This window comes from Gracilinanus agilis, chromosome 3 (assembly GCF_016433145.1).
Source record: "Gracilinanus agilis isolate LMUSP501 chromosome 3, AgileGrace, whole genome shotgun sequence".
NCBI classification, from domain to species: Eukaryota; Metazoa; Chordata; class Mammalia; order Didelphimorphia; family Didelphidae; genus Gracilinanus; species Gracilinanus agilis.
Genome location: NC_058132.1, coordinates 85535287 through 85551005, shown reverse-complemented (window position 1 = coordinate 85551005; position 15719 = coordinate 85535287). Strand labels below are relative to the sequence as shown.

Here is a 15719-nt window from a genome sequence, read left to right as displayed (position 1 = left end):
TGATGCCATTTGCTATCATGTATGCCTCTAAATTGAATTACAAACTTAATTTCACAGAACGCATTGAGACCCAAGCTGTTCACTTCTTTATGTTCTAATTCCCAGATCTAGCCTCTGCCTTTGTAGCCCATTATGCATCCTGGGACAGTTTCTCAGATACTAATATTTATGATCCTTTATGATTGATCATAAGGAGGTGGGCTTGTTCTTGGCTTTTATTTGGCTACTTGCTCTGTAGACACATGTGGATTCCACTTGCTGGAATTTGAGAATATTATCCTAGTGAATTTGGGAGTCAAAAGGCAAGATTGGATTCTTTCATGACTTTTTTTTCCTCTCCTAGCTATGCTGTCTTAGAATCCTGCTTTTTCCCAAGATAGAATAGAGGAAGAAAAGAGCCTGGAAATGACTTCTTTTCTTCTTTCAGCTAGATCCCAGGTAAGTAGATTACCTTCTAAATACCATCTCATTTATCAAAGTATTGACCGACCTTCCCTCCTCCCTTCCTCCCTCTCTCCCTGCTTTCCTTCCTTCTCTCCTTCTCTCCTTCCCTCTCTTTCCTTTCCCTCTTCTCTCCTTCCATTCATCCTCCCTCCCTCCCTCCCTCTCATAGTACTCATGCCACAAAGAATTCTGCTCACTTGATTGATGGTTTCTTTCATTGTCCTTTCTCCATATGTTTAGTCTAATATAGACATAGTACTGAATTAAATGCTGTGTGTCCAAAAAGTTTTAGATCTGATCCCTGTCCTTAAATAGTCTGATTGGAAAGGCAAATATACACATAGACAAACACATACAAGGAATACCATTTTTTACCCTTGCAAAGCTTAGGTGGTAATTATGTAAGGGGACATCTGATTTACTGCTGAGACATATGGCACAAACACAAGTTGAGTTTAGAGAAAGGAAGGGTCCTTGTGGGAGAGAGTCATCAGGAAAGGCTTCTCAAAGGTATTTAGATTGACTGGATGGAACATTTCAAACAATGCCTTATTGACCTCTCAACTACATAACCAAAATGGAAATTATTATCTTTCCCCACAAATATTCCTGTCTTTTAGACTTCTCTATTTCTGTTGAAGTACCACCACTTCTCTGATCTTTTAGGTTCATAACTTTGCCATTATTCTTGACTCTACCATTGGTTTTACTCTACCTTGTCCTATTTTTCTTGTTCTTATTTCTATAACATCTCTTGATCATGATCCCTTTTCTCTACTTTTACAGCCACCGTCTTAGTTTTAGCTCCTCATTAACTCTCACCTAGATTATTGCAGTAGCTTCCTAACTGACTCTGGCATGTCACTCCATATCTGACACTGCTTCCAAAGTGATTTTCCTTAAAGCATATATGATCATGTTTCTCCTTTACTAATTAAATTCTAGTGGCTCTCTATTGCCTCAAGGTTAAATATTAACCTCTCTCCTTAGATTTTTAAGGCCCTCCACAACCTGACTTCAACTTTGCAGTTTTGTTGCTTATTTTTTCCCTTTCTGCATTTTAGGACCCAGCCAAACTGGCCACCTCTCAGTTCCTCATACACAACCCTCTATTGCCTGTCTTAATGTCTTTATACTGGCCATCCTCTGTACTTAGAAATTGTTTCCTTTTCATTTTTGCCTCATAGAATCCCCCTGTTCTTTTAAGAGTGTTGGCATGAGCATCGCTTTTTACATGAAGCCTTTGCTGATATCTCAATTGCTAGTGCATTTAGCTATTTGACATTTATTCTAAATTCTCTCTGTGTTTTTTAATGTACTTGTCTCCTCCCTTAGAATAGAAGCTCCTTTTGAGTAGAAGTTGTTTGATTGATTCTTTGTATCCTCAGGACCTTAATTTATGTCTGTGGATTGGTTTATGGGTGATTCAGTAGGGAGTTACCATTGGAAAATGTAGACGATCCCAGACCAAAATATATAAATAAAGATTTGGAAGGGGAAGGGGAAAAGAAGGAAATAAGCAATGACATAGCACCTACTACTTGCCTGGCACTATTTTGCTTTATAAAAAATATTTCATTTGAACTTCACAAAAGTGCTATGAAGTAGGTGCTGTTATTATCTTCATTTTACAGTTGAGGAAACTGAGGTAAACAGGGTCTGGAAGCTAGTATGTGTCTAAGGTTTGTAAAGGTGGGGCACCAGGGATGTTATTATTATTATTATTATTAAAATGTAACTAAATGGTTGTGGGTTCACACTGGGTTAAAGGAGAGACAGGACCAACCAGGATAGGGAGACCAGGGTTTACTGCCAAGCTTTTAACTGACACAGGAATGGCAGTTAGGCTAGGGCCCATGGAACCAGCAGGCAACAGGTAAAAGTTTATAACAGTTTAATTGAGGGAAACAAAAATAAAGGATGAAATAAGGGATTCTACACTTGAAACCTAAGGACAAACCACAGTGGCAAGGGAAGGACTTGTCTACACTATTCTATTGACCTCAGCCAGGCAGGGTCCAAAGGAAGCAGTACTGAAGTCACAGGGAAAGCTCCTCCAAACCTGGTTCCAGATAGGTCTGGTCAGCTCCGCTAAAGGGACTGAGGATGGCTTTCAATTGGGGTCTCACAGTAAATCCAAGGATGGTCACAGGATGCCAAGGACCAACTCCACCAGGTGATCCAAGGTATCCAGATTGGGAGAGTGAGTTTGCAAAGCTGACCACCAGATCACAAAACACTTCCCCACTTGGTGCTGCTCTGCAGGTCTGTTGTCCACTATTGAAAGTGGAAGCCTTCACCTCTCAGGATCCCAGGGAATCTGGATGCAGTTTTTCCCTAACTCTGAGATCTCCCAGGATTAGCAACAGTTATGTTTCCAACCACTAATGGAGTCCCTCTCAGAGTCCAAGCCCCCACTTCCTGCTCCTTCATTCCATCTTGGAATCCTCCAGCCCTTCCTGCTAGGTCCAACACTAATACCAAATTAATCTTCCTCACAACAGGTTGGATGTGAACTAAGACCTTCCTTACTGTAGGCTCAGTGCTCTATACATGGTGTTACTTAGCTTCCTTTAAGGAGAAAGTACATATATCATGTCTGGGGGCCAGTGATGAAATGGAGGATTTATATTTGGAGTAGTTGGGATACAATTTAATATGTCAATGAGACCATATGACTGAGGGCCTTGAATCACAGATAGAAATTTGTAAGATACTTATCATAGGATTATAGATCTAGAGCTGGAAGGGACTTTGGAGGTCATCTAGTCCATTGTCTTCACTTTATAGGTGAAGAAAGTAGGGCCTGAGCGGTTTAAATGATTTGGCCCAGCACCACATAGGAAGTAGGATGTGAACTCAGATTCTCTGTGTTCTTCTCCACTGTATTAGGTTGCCAGGGCAACAGCTTTTTACTCTACCACATTCTTCTTTTGAAAGCCTTTACAAAGACATCTGTGTCATTTAATATTTGGAACTGGACTATAGGACTTCTGCCTTTTGCTTCAAGGCTTTTACTTATTATGACCATTTTTTAATCCTTTGATGATCCTTGAAACACAATTCAAGGCACTGTGTTTTCTGGCTTTCTTTGGTCTCTGAGTTTAGAGAGCTTTATTACCTCTTCCCTATCTACTATTTTTTTTTGTCTAGCCTCAGGCCAAGTTCTTAAATTTCCTAATTTATTCCTTAGCTATAGCTCTCAGGCCCAACTCAGTCTAGTATGATTCTTTGCTACTTACTACCTGTGTAACCTAGAGGTAGCATAGTACAATGGCTGGGATGCTGGACTTAGAATCAGGAACACTTGGATTCAAACTTTACCTGCCAGTGCTTACTCGTTGTGTACATCTATGTACATATCTTAACCTCTCTGGCCTTAGCTCTTCATCTTCAAGATGGATTGGCCTAAACAGCTTTGAAGATCTTCTAACTCTAAACCTATGATCCTCTCTGTGATCCCAGAATGAGTCACTGAACCACCTGATAAAGATACAAAGTAAGGGAGTAAAGAGATTGTGATTAGAAATTGGCACTGCCAATATGAGATTTTGGAGGTGACTCAGTGTCCTGTGGCAATGATGTATGAGGGTTTGCTATATTGCTAGAGACCTGTGAAGATAATGGAAATTAGAGAATTGTAAAGGCACATGAGTCATTAACATGGCTATTGAAGTCAATAGGCTGATAGGAGTGGGGCACAACTGAGAAGCCAAATGTGAGCTGGGTGCTTGTCACCTAGCAAGTCAGAAGTGAGTCCTGGGAGATGCTAGGTAATATCAAGGACTTGAAAGGGGTGTTGATTAAGAAGATGGTATATACTTAAGGGGTAAAAAAAATTCCAAACCAAAATTGTGTTTTTTGAAAAAGAATGGAAAGAACTTAGTAGATTGGTGGTTTGAAACTCTTAGTGTGGAGCAAGTATCAGGCTGATCACTCTTGTATTAGAGGAGTGAAAAAAACTAAGAACTTGATAATGGAAGGCTGGAAATAATAGGGTGTGATTAGAGAAGGTTAAGTTTTTATTAAAGTATACTACAAAGTATACTTATTAAAGTATACTATAAGATATAATGATAAAATATGGGAACATATTAGAGAAAATTTCACTGTAAATAGAAGCATTCCTTCTCAGAATAAAAATGAATATAGGGAAATGGTACCCAATATAATTAAGGAGAGATGCCTTAACTATTAGAAATTATTTTACTCTTGCTAAATTCAAGTCATCAGGCTCAAATGAACTATTACTGAAAGAAATGGCAGATAAGATTCTGGAGTCATAATCATGATATTTGAAAGATTTCCAGGAAAGGGAGGTATACTTCAGCTTTGAAGAATGACAGTGCCTTCCCCCTTTGGTCCCCAGTTTTCAATAAAAAAGGAGAACTAAGCAATGAACTTGACTCCTCTTTGTGGCAAGAGATTTGAATGTTTTATTAAAAAGATGATTAGTGAAAAGGAAATGAAGATTGTAAGTAGTCAGCATGATTTCACTAAGAGCAAATTATGCAGACTAACCTTTATTTTTGGCAGAGTTTCTAGACTGGTAAATCAGACAGTTGCTATAGATGTAGATTGCCTCACTGGGCAGAGCAAGAGCACTGGTCCAAGTCCCTCCTGTTATTCTTGGGGAAAATATGGAGAAATATTTCTTATATGATAGCCCAGTTAGATGGACTAGAAAGAAAATGGAGAGAAAGACACCAAGAGCCATCTTTAAGAGTTCCATGTCACCTAGGAAGGAGATTTCCAATGGATACCTTTTGTTAAGATCTGTGTTGGCCCCCTGCTGTTTAACATGTGTATAATTGTCTTGGATAAAGGCATAGATAGAATACTTAACAGAATTGCCGATGAGAGGATGAGAGAGAATTGGGAATTGTAGCTAAAATACTGGATAGTAGAGCCTACTTTAAAAAAAATCATAATAGGCTATAATGTTTTCCTGACTAATAAGGTGAAACATGTCAGATCTCCAAAAGCCAGTTTCAGAAATACAGGATGGAAGAAATGTGGTTTAACAACAGTTTAAAAAGGGATTTGTTAGTGGATTGAAAGATTCATGTGACAGAATGGCATTATGTGACAGCTTCAAAAGCTTATGTGATCTTAGACTGGGTATAAACAGGCTTGGTTTCCCTGTGTCTAATGAGGAGGGTGGATTAATGGATCTCTAAGATATGTCCTGTCTTTTATAATCTTTTTAGCTTGAAGTCTCTATGTTTCTTATGTCAGTGCTGGAGACTCCTGCCCTGAGTATGAGACAACCTTAGGCTATTTGTTTTTTTGACTGACCTCAAAGAGTAGCAATTAATGGGCAGATGTGAAAGAAAATATCTAGTGAAGCATGCTTCCCTTATCCAGCTTCTTCCCTCTCTCCCCTAAGATTTTTCATTGGTTTTTATCTAATAGGGCTTAAATTCAGTATCTTTATCTATGACTTGGAGGTGAAATTTCTGTTTTATTCTGCTTTTTCAGATTAGAAGTACACAAAATATTTCAGATGTAGCATGCTTAACAGATTTGTGGAGGAAACCTGCCTAGGAGGGAGAGCTAATATAGTAGATAATAGTCAGGATCCAAAAGGATCTCTATAGGCTTGGGTATTGGCCTGAATCTAGTTAAATAAGAATCTAGTCAGGATAAATGTAAAGTCTTGTGCTTAATCAAAATCATAAGTATGAGGTGGGGGAGGTGTATTTAGATAGCAGTTATGAAAAAAAAAAGAGCTTGGGATTCTAGTAGATTGCAAGTTTAATATGGATTAGCAGTATGATTATCTAGACAAGCAGTAGCTAGAAGAGCTAAGATCTTAGGTGGCATTAAGAGGGATAGAACTTCTGGGAATAAGGAGGTGAGAGTCCCACTGGAGTGTGCTCTTGTCAGATCTTATCTGGTGTGATACCATAGGAGCTATTGAGGTCACATAGTAAGAGAATAAAGAAGAGGAGGGTCTATGACAGCCTTGATTTAGATCCACAATTGGGAGCATGATATCCTCAACCAGGGATGCACAAAACATTCTCCCAAAGTTTCAATTTTTGTCATTGAGGCTTTGTATTAAGTGTGTTTGGGGGTGGGTGGGAGTGAGGATGCTCTCTCTAACCTTGTTTCTTGATATGCTAGCATCCCTTTAAGGCTAAGGTCAACTTATAAATGTTACTGTTACTCACTTTTCCTTTCACTATTATGTAATGCTCCTGTCTCATTGTTTTGTAGATTGAAATCCACTTCATCAGATACTATTACTGTCACTCCTGCTTTTTTTGTATCATCCTTGTAATGAAAATTTTTTTTATCATGTCTTAAAAATCTTCTATGTCTTTATTTTAAGAAAAAATTAAATTTGTTTACTGTGACCAAAATATTAATTGGTTTTATATCTGCCTCTCTCACTGTTCCTTGATGTCCTCTACTTTAATTAATTAATTTATTTATTTAAAAAATTTAAACCCTTACCTTCCATCTTGGAGTCAATACTGTGTATTGGCTCTAAGGCAGAAGATTGGTAAGGGCTAGGCAGTGGGGGTCAAGTGACTTGCCCAGGGTCACACAACTGGGAAGTGTCTCTAGGCCTGGCTCTTAATCCACTGAGCCACCTAGCTGCCCCCCTACTTATTTTTCATCCATATTCCATTACATAAACATATTGTGTCCCCAAAGGCAGTTTTAGAATTTCTTCTCTTCTCTCCCTATACTTTCTCCCTATATTATTTCATATGCTTCCATGAAGTTCAGTGATCACTTTTATGCTGATGGTTCACAAATCTATATAATCAACCTGAGTCTTTCTTATGTAATGCTTGTGTCTCTTTCATTATTTTGTAGATTGAAATCCGTTTTTTTTTTTCTTGGATATAGTTCCAAATGGGACTGTTTATGGAACAGCTTCCCTTGTATATCTTGTTGGTATCTCAAACTTAACAGATTCAAAATAGTACTCATAACTCTTTACTCCTCCCAAACTTCTTATCTGTGCTGTCTAATGGGAAAAACCAGGGAAATTAACTTAAATATTATTTGTGGGTCCAGAAGGGTGTGTAGGAGACAGGAATGACAAAAGATGGGGCTTAACAAGTTAGGGAGCCTGGGTTTAACTGCCAGGGAAAATGTCTATTGATAGAAGTGACAGTAAGACCTAACTGTCACCCTGCACCATCTAGACAAGGGGCCTGTGGAAACCAGCAAGCAAATGACAAGAGTTTGTAACAAATTTAATTAAGGGAACCTATGGTAAAGGATGGGAATAGGGGTTTCTACACTTCCAGACTATGGGCAAACCACAGGGTCAGGGGAGGGACTTATCTCCACTGAACTAAACCTAAAGCGAGACAGGGCCCAGGGAATAGCAAGACTGAAGTGGGTATCCTTACAACAGAGTCCTGACACACTCCAGTGATGTTGCAGCTCTTCCAGGACCACTATCTGTACTCCTTCAGGTGGGTAGATCTAGGAGCTCACCCAGCCCAAATTAACCTGCAACTCAGGTTGGGATTAATAGTCTCTACCAAAAATCTCCCACAAGTAGATGACAGTCTTCCTTCAGGATCCCAGGAAATCAGGGTACAAACTCCACTTCCTCTGAGGTCTCTCAGGGTCAATTACAACTTGTCCCAACCACCATGGAGTCCATCTCAGAGAGAGAGCCACACTTCCTTCTTCCCTATTCCATTTGGAATTCTCAAGCCCTTCCTGCTAGGTCTCCTAAATAATAACTAAGTAATCCTCCTCATAACAGCTGAAACACCATCCTCTCATGCAGATTTGAAGGACTCATGCAATTTTGCTGGTTTGAACCCTTTAGTCATTTATTTAATTTAAAAATTTTCCAGATTACATATTGATATCATCTTTAATATTTATTTTCTGACATTTTGTAACATGTTTTTTCCTGTTCTCCCTCATTCCCAGGAAAGCAGGTAATATAATATAGGTTGTATACATATTATCATACAATACATATTTCCCCATTTGTCATATTGTGAAATAAGAAACATTAATGGAGGAAATAAAGTAAAGAATGGTATGATTTAGTCTGCATTCAGACTCCTTCTATGGTGGTGGAAATCCTTTTTAGACATGAATCCCTTGGAGGTGTCCTGGATCCTTGTCTTGTTAGCAGTTGAGTCATCTGCAGTTGATCATCGTGTATTACTGTTAGTATTGCGTAAGCATTCTCCTGGTTCTACTCATTTCACTTTACATCACTTCATATAAATCCTTTCAGGTTTTGGGGGGATCATCTTGTTTATAGTTTCATATGGTATAATAGTATTCCATTTAAATCGTACACTACAATTTGTTCAGCTATTCCTCAATTGATGGACATTCCTTCAGTTTTTATTTCTTTGCCACCACAAAAAGAGATGCTATAAATATTTTTTTCTTTTTCTTTGATCACTTTATGTAATAACCTAATAGTGGTATTGTTGGGTCAAAAGGAATACAAAGTTTTATAACTCATAATTACAGATTGCTCTTCCGAATGCTTGGATCAGTTAACATTTCTGACAACATTGTATTCCTATTTTCCTATTTTTCTCACATCCTCTCTAACATTAATCAATTTGCCCTTTTTATCATTTTAGCCAATTTGATAGGTACGAGATATCTCAGAGTTTTTTGATCTAGAGTTTCTGCATTTGTTTTGGAAGATATACTCCTAGGTAGTTTATTCTATCTATTGTTGACTTAAATGGGTTATCTATTACTATCTCTTCTTGTAGGACATTGTTAATAATATGTGGAAATGCTGATGATTTATGTGAGTTTATTTCATATCCTGCTACTTTGCTAAAATTGTTGATAGCTTTTTAGTTGAATCTCTAGGATTTTCTATTACATATCATATTGTCTATGAAAAGAGAGTTTTATTACCTCTTTGCCTATTCTGATTCCTTTGATTTCTTTTTCTTTTCTTATTGCTATTGCCAGCATTTCTAATACAATATTAAATAATATTGGTGATAATGGACATCCTTGTTTCACTTTTGATCTTATAGGGAAGGTTTATAAACTATTCCCATTACAAATAATGTTTACTGATGGTTTGAAGTATGTATTTCTTATTAATCTAAAGAAAAATCCATTAATGCCTATGCTTTCAAGTGTTTTTTAATATAAATGTTATATTTTATAATTTTAAAATATTATTTAATTAGCTTTCAATTCTGCTAATAAAGTAGCTCCCAAACATAGCCCAATTTCCTTAATCCTACTCATGATAAAAGTTCAACTCTGATCATGTTTTATCTAGGAAGTTATACTAGGCTTTCACTTCTACAGTATATATTTTTTATAGTTGCCAAAGTAATTTTAAGTATCACTTTTGCTTCTTGATATAGTACAAGTTCTTTATCTGGTATTAGGAACCATCCACAATCTGCCTTTATTAGAGTTCTAAGAATCTTTGCATCCAAGGCAAGCAGTACAAAACATACCTTCAAATGTAGGTCAGGAGAGCAGGTAAAGATTCTGGGACATTGATTATGGGTTGATGCTATAGCTCAAGGTGTTAAGCCTGGCTTGTCAGATTGTAGCTTCTCATGGTCATTTATTAACTTAACCTAATAGATTCCAAGCTTTGTTGTTTCTATTCTAATGAAGAATAGCTGAAATTCTTGTTGATACTCTCAAAATTTGACAACCTTGTCAAAACCCCAGTCATTCTGACTTAGTGATAGCTCTGAGTTCTAACATAATGTTTCTAGATTTGTTTCATAGTATTCTCTCCTTTTCTCAATCTATACTCTAGTCAAATTGAACTCTTCTCTCTTCCTTAAATTCTCATGTTCAATTGTTGCATTTGCTTTAACAGTTCCATATTTCTGGTATGCACTTTATTATTTTTTGCTTTCATGGCTTATTTTAGAAACTCTTTCCTTTGTTTAATATTACTTTTTCTTCTTGGTGACATCCTCTCCTACCTCAAATATTCTTTGAGTATTTCTTTTATCTGACTCTGTATTGCATTTATCACTGAACACATTCTCTCTCTTCTAGTATAATTGAGCTTACAAGAATACATTTCTTTGTACATAGTAGTTAGGTAAGAAATCATCATTGAATATGAACTAAATTTGATTTTGGAAGCTTAAGATTAAATATATATAGTTAACTTGAGCCTTATTGTTGAAAGCTGCTTTGTCAGGCAATACTTTAAGGCTTTAGCAAAAACAAAACTAATTCCTTGCTACAGAGCCTAGTACAAAGTGACATACACAACACAGTTTCCCCTTAATAAAAACTTGTGAGGTATTCAAAATGTTTGATGCTGTGAGAACCCCTCCATAGATGTCCTAGCAACTCCATGTTTCCATGGTGGTCCATATGAGGTCCATACATATGTTTCTCAAATAAAATATAATATCTTCGTCAAAAAATGTATAATCCTTATTCTTTACTTAAGTATTCAAGTGATAGCCCTCGTCTGAGTTAAAGTGTATTTGTTGTTTCAGGAATCAGTGACATTCAAGGATGTGGCTGTGAACTTCACTCGGGAGGAATGGGGACAACTGGATCCTTCTCAGAGGGACTTGTACAGGGATGTGATGTTGGAGAACTATGGGAACCTTGTATCCATTGGTAAGGATAGATTTTTCTGTGACTGAGCATTTGCGCATTGGAATGTTTTCACATTCCTATTCCCAAAAAGTCGTTTGGGTATCTAAAGTACTTACTCAGGTTAAAATACAGAGTAATTTTCAAGAATACATGGATTGTGGAGCATCTGCCAAATCTATTATGGCTGAGAGAGAGTATTTCTTCCTTCTATTTCCAGATCTAGGTCCTAATATTCCTGAATGGATCCTAGTCTCTTGGCACAAAGAAGGTTAAATTAAATTTCTTTCTCAGTCCCCATCAATTCTGACCATATCCCTATTCTTTCTGGAAATTAAATATTAAGAAGCCTTCGGAGGTTTTTTATATTATTCTTGTATATATTCTTTTCCCTCAAGAGAAAGAGTGTAGGTTTGCATTCTGAAATGATTTTCCGCAACATTTTCTCATTTCTACCCCATGAGCAGGGCTTCCAGTTTCTAAACCAGATGTGATCTCCCAGCTAGAGAGAGGAAATGCACCATGGATACTGGAGGAAGAATTCACAAGAAGTACTTGTCTAGGTGAGTGATAGTCATATAAGAAGAAGTAAGCAACAGCTTAGTTTATCAGTCATGGCCCAACACTTTTGGAATTTTCGATATAGACTTCTTCAAATGGCCCCAAGCCTCTGGGTAAGGTCTAGAACTGTTTAGTATGAATTCCCTCCTATTTTCTCTTTTTTCACTTTGCTTATACTTATATTCCCTTTCATACTTCCTTGTCTTTGAAAAAGGTTTCTCCTTTTTTTCTTAATTTAAAATAATTTAACAACATCAACAAAAACAAACATTTGAATATTTAAATAAAGAATATGGATTATATATTACTTGGAAAACATTTATTTAAGAAACTATATATTACCTTTAACAACACAGGAATAAAAATATAACATTAACTTTTGTGTCTACTTCTGAATTGTCTTCTGTGTATTTTTGGGGGGTGGGTTGCTGTTGCTATTATTGATAATGTACAGGAAATCCTTTGTTTTTTTTGCTTTTTCATGCCATTTCATAGCTACCAGTTAACTGCTCAGATTGTCTATGAGTTACCCTTGTTTGCATTACATGAATGGGCAATCTTTTTTCTATGTATACATTTCTAGGATGATGTTTCTTAAGCTACTTCTTTCATATAGATCTTCTTTGGAAATGGACTATAAATAATTTATGTTTACCATGTATACTCCATTACCCTTTGGGTTGCTTTGATTCTTAGATATAATATGATATTCTAAGAATCACAACATAACCAGAAACCCTCCCCAAAAATCCCTTCTAAAATTGATATAAAAATTATTATTTTTTAATGTATGGAAGCAGATTGGAATTTGTAAAAGCATCATAGTCCTCTTTCTCTCATTTATTCAATTTTTGGCCCCATTTATTGTCCTTACTTGTCATATATATATAACATCATACTTAATAATTCTTTGGATTGATCATTCAGCTGCTTGCCATTATGGTCAATCTCCATTTTAAATTCATTTTTATAACTATAGTCCAATCTTTTATGGGTTATTAAGCCAATATCTTTTGATTAGCCATGGATATCATTGAAGAGACTTTGTAATATTCTTTTGTTTTTTGTTTTGTTTTTTTTAAACACTTAACTTCTGTGTATTGGCTCCTAGGTGGAAGAGTGGTAAGGGTGGGCAATGGAGGTCAAGTGACTTGCCCAGGGTCACACAGCTGGGAAGTGTTTGAGGCCGGATTTGAACCTAGGACCTCCTATCTCTAGGCCTGACTCTCAATCCACTGAGCTATTGTAATATTCTTGAGCATATGATTAAAACACCATAATATCATCTACAGATGGAAACATTTAGGAGACCTGATCTGAAGAATATACCTTCTTCATTTGGACCCTGCATAGGACATACTGCATGACAATGTCACACACTTTAGAATTCACAGTAATTGCTATCTTCATGATATTGAAATATGAAATTCATATGTCAGACCATAGGCTTCTATGTATGTTTCTGCCTCCCTTTCTGCTTTATCCTTTTTAAATGTTCCCTTTTTCTTAACTATGGTATCTAGTACTTCAACTCTTACTGTGTTATCCCATTCCCTAACTCCTACTCTGGTTTCATTTTTACTTCTTTTATTTGTGACTTCATACTGAGTACATATTACCATCTATATTTGAATCCTTTTCCCCCTTGTCTTGTCATTATTCATATTATCTCAAATCCTATCATCAGTTTATCCTCATCATTTGCCTTTTGTACTCCTGCCTTTTTGCTGGGTGCTGGTGGAAAAGATCATAACAATGCCAACTTGGTGTTTCTACCAGATTTATGATATAATTTCATCCAGGTCCTCAGTACTGCATGGTGATTCTTTTACTCTTCCTTTGTTAGTTGACTTCATTCAGTGTATTCATCTGCTTTCTTCCTCAATGCTATTCCTCACCCACTTTGTCTCAGCAGATTTCTTCTTTTTACTTTGCTCAAAGAATGTAGGACTTCTGTTCTGCACTCCTTCATCTACATTATTTTACAAGACCCCTTCTGAATCCCCTAGCCTCTTCTCCTTTGTCAAAATATTCAATGAGGAGGTGACCCTTCTCTTTGTTAAGGTAAGTTCTATTTTGTGCCCTTTATTCCTATCCCCTTTTATGTCCTTCAGGGAGTACTCCCCATCATCATTCTTCTTTTATTTTCAATCTCGCTATGTACTTGGTTCCTTCTTCTCTGCCTATTACACATTATAAAATCTTCTCTATGCATAACAAAATTTTACTTTAACCTCATCCACTCAAACTATTGTCTTGTATCTTTTTGACTATTTCATTGTCAAACTTGTAGAAAAATCGTCAATACTTTCTGCATTTGTCTCCTCACTATCCCCTCATTTCTTTCTCTTTTGCAATTAAGTGGCTTTTGGCCCCCCAGGTTCTATTTCCCTCTCTAAGATTCTTTTTCAGTAGTCAAACTTTTTCTCTGTCCTACCCATACCCATCTTGACTTGTCTTAAATTTATTGACTTTTTTCAACATTTCCTCCTGCAAATTTTCTCAATTTTGCCATTTAAGACTCTTATTTCCTTTTTTATTGTTTTTAGTCTCATTGCTCCTTAGTATCTTTTACTATTTTTTTTTTTTATTTTGGGCTTTCTTATGTTTCTAGATACCCTATTTCAGTGATCCTATGGATTCAAGTCTTATAAGCAGCTGACTCCCAGATCTCTATATTATCTTGATCTCATTCTTGACCTCTATCCCTGCATTTTCAGTTATCTTACAGAGAGTCCAGAAAGAAATAAAATGTTCCAGGTATAATCCAAATATAGTAGGTAGGTATGTCATGGGGCTGTCAAGTCTTTTAGGGCTGATTTTTAAACTCTAGTGTAATAGATGACATTTGTCCCTTTTAAATTAAGCCTTACTTATATTTGCTTCATTTTCATAGTCTGGCAAGATCTTTTTGGGTTCTGACTGTCATCCATTTTGATTTTGTTCATCTAAAGAGTTTGTAAGCATATTATTTATACTGCTATGCAAAACTGCATTGAGTCAAAAAGAGATCATTGAGACATTCCAATGGAGATCTTGCTTCAAGCTGATTATTATTCATTTCTAACTGTTCTTTAAATGTGGCCATTCTACCACTCCTAAATTCACTTAATTATACTATTTTTTATGCTTTATCTATCAATTACACAATGTCATACTTGGAAGAGACTTCAGAAGCTAATTAGTTTGTAGTTTGTAGAGCACTGAGCCTGGGGTTAGGAAGTAATGAATTAAAATCTGATCTCAAACACAGCCTTTTTCTCAGTTCTCTCATCTGTAAAATGAGAATATAATAGCACCTATCTTGTCAGGAATATTGTAAAAATAAAATGAGATAATGTTTTAAAGAACTTTGAAATGCTTAAAACATAGAAATGCTATCTAAAATCATCATCATCTTCATTATCATTACTCCTCCTACACTATAATCATTAATGCTGTCCAAATAGGAGTCCCCTTTCTAGTATACTTGACAAGTGGTCATCTAGTCTTCTCCTTGGATCCATGAAAAATTATGTGAGCGAAATAAGTTGCTTTGATAAAAACCTAGCTAAACTACATTTCTCACATGAATTAGTTTACTAATCCTCCATAAAAAGGAAGTGAAATTGCTTTGACATGGTGTATTCTTGGTACACTCATACTTCATATTTGTGAACATTTTTTCCCTTTCTAGACATTCAATAATCATCCTTTTGATAATAAATGTTGTGATTTTGCCAAAAATCTAAGTTAAACTTAGTTACCTACAGCATACAATGTAAGATTTTACAGTCTTTTCTTTTGAGAAAAATTAGGAAAACAGTTACTCCTTTGTAGACTGGTAGATCCAACTCTTTTCCACGAACTTTGCCTTAGTCATATCTGCCATTTCTTTTAGCACCCTGTGATACTGGAAAATAATCCTCATCTTCCAAAGTTATTAGAGTGAAGTTCTCAGTCTTATGTTATTTGTATTGATAACACTTGAACGAATACCTTTTGGAATTGCCTGCTAGGTTCACTTAGCTGGGGTCTTCTGAACATCCATTTATTTCTAACTGATTTCCTGCCTTTTTTTGTGTGATGAAACCAACTTGTTCAGCCACCTTCGAGTAGCATTAATTCCTTTCTAAAGCCCCAGTACAAAGAACAGCTAAGCATAGCAATGG

General features: G+C 36.3%; 1 protein-coding gene and 1 pseudogene across 1 annotated transcript; both read left to right on the top strand.

Annotated features, from left to right (window-relative positions):
• The first annotated feature begins 350 nt into the window (after positions 1–350).
• On the top strand, positions 351–11724 carry LOC123243298 (zinc finger protein 69 homolog B-like). Its single transcript, XM_044671530.1, has 3 exons — positions 351–438; positions 10905–11031; positions 11475–11724. Exons 1-3 carry the CDS (start codon positions 406–408, stop codon positions 11576–11578), a joined length of 264 nt encoding a protein of 87 aa, XP_044527465.1. The 5' UTR covers positions 351–405; the 3' UTR covers positions 11579–11724.
• The window catches only part of LOC123241082, a 17344-nt pseudogene continuing 13246 nt past the window's right edge, over positions 11622–15719 (top strand).

What these genes read in the sequence shown, in the direction of transcription:
- LOC123243298 (XM_044671530.1), top strand. Translation starts at nt 406, where the DNA reads ATGACTTCTTTTCTTCTTTCAGCTAGATCCCAG. An exon ending in TTCTTTCAGCTAGATCCCAG is followed by an intron (nt 439 to 10,904) that starts GTAAGTAGATTA and finishes TTGTTGTTTCAG; the next exon opens with GAATCAGTGACATTCAAGGA. An exon ending in TGGGAACCTTGTATCCATTG is followed by an intron (nt 11,032 to 11,474) that starts GTAAGGATAGAT and finishes CCCCATGAGCAG; the next exon opens with GGCTTCCAGTTTCTAAACCA.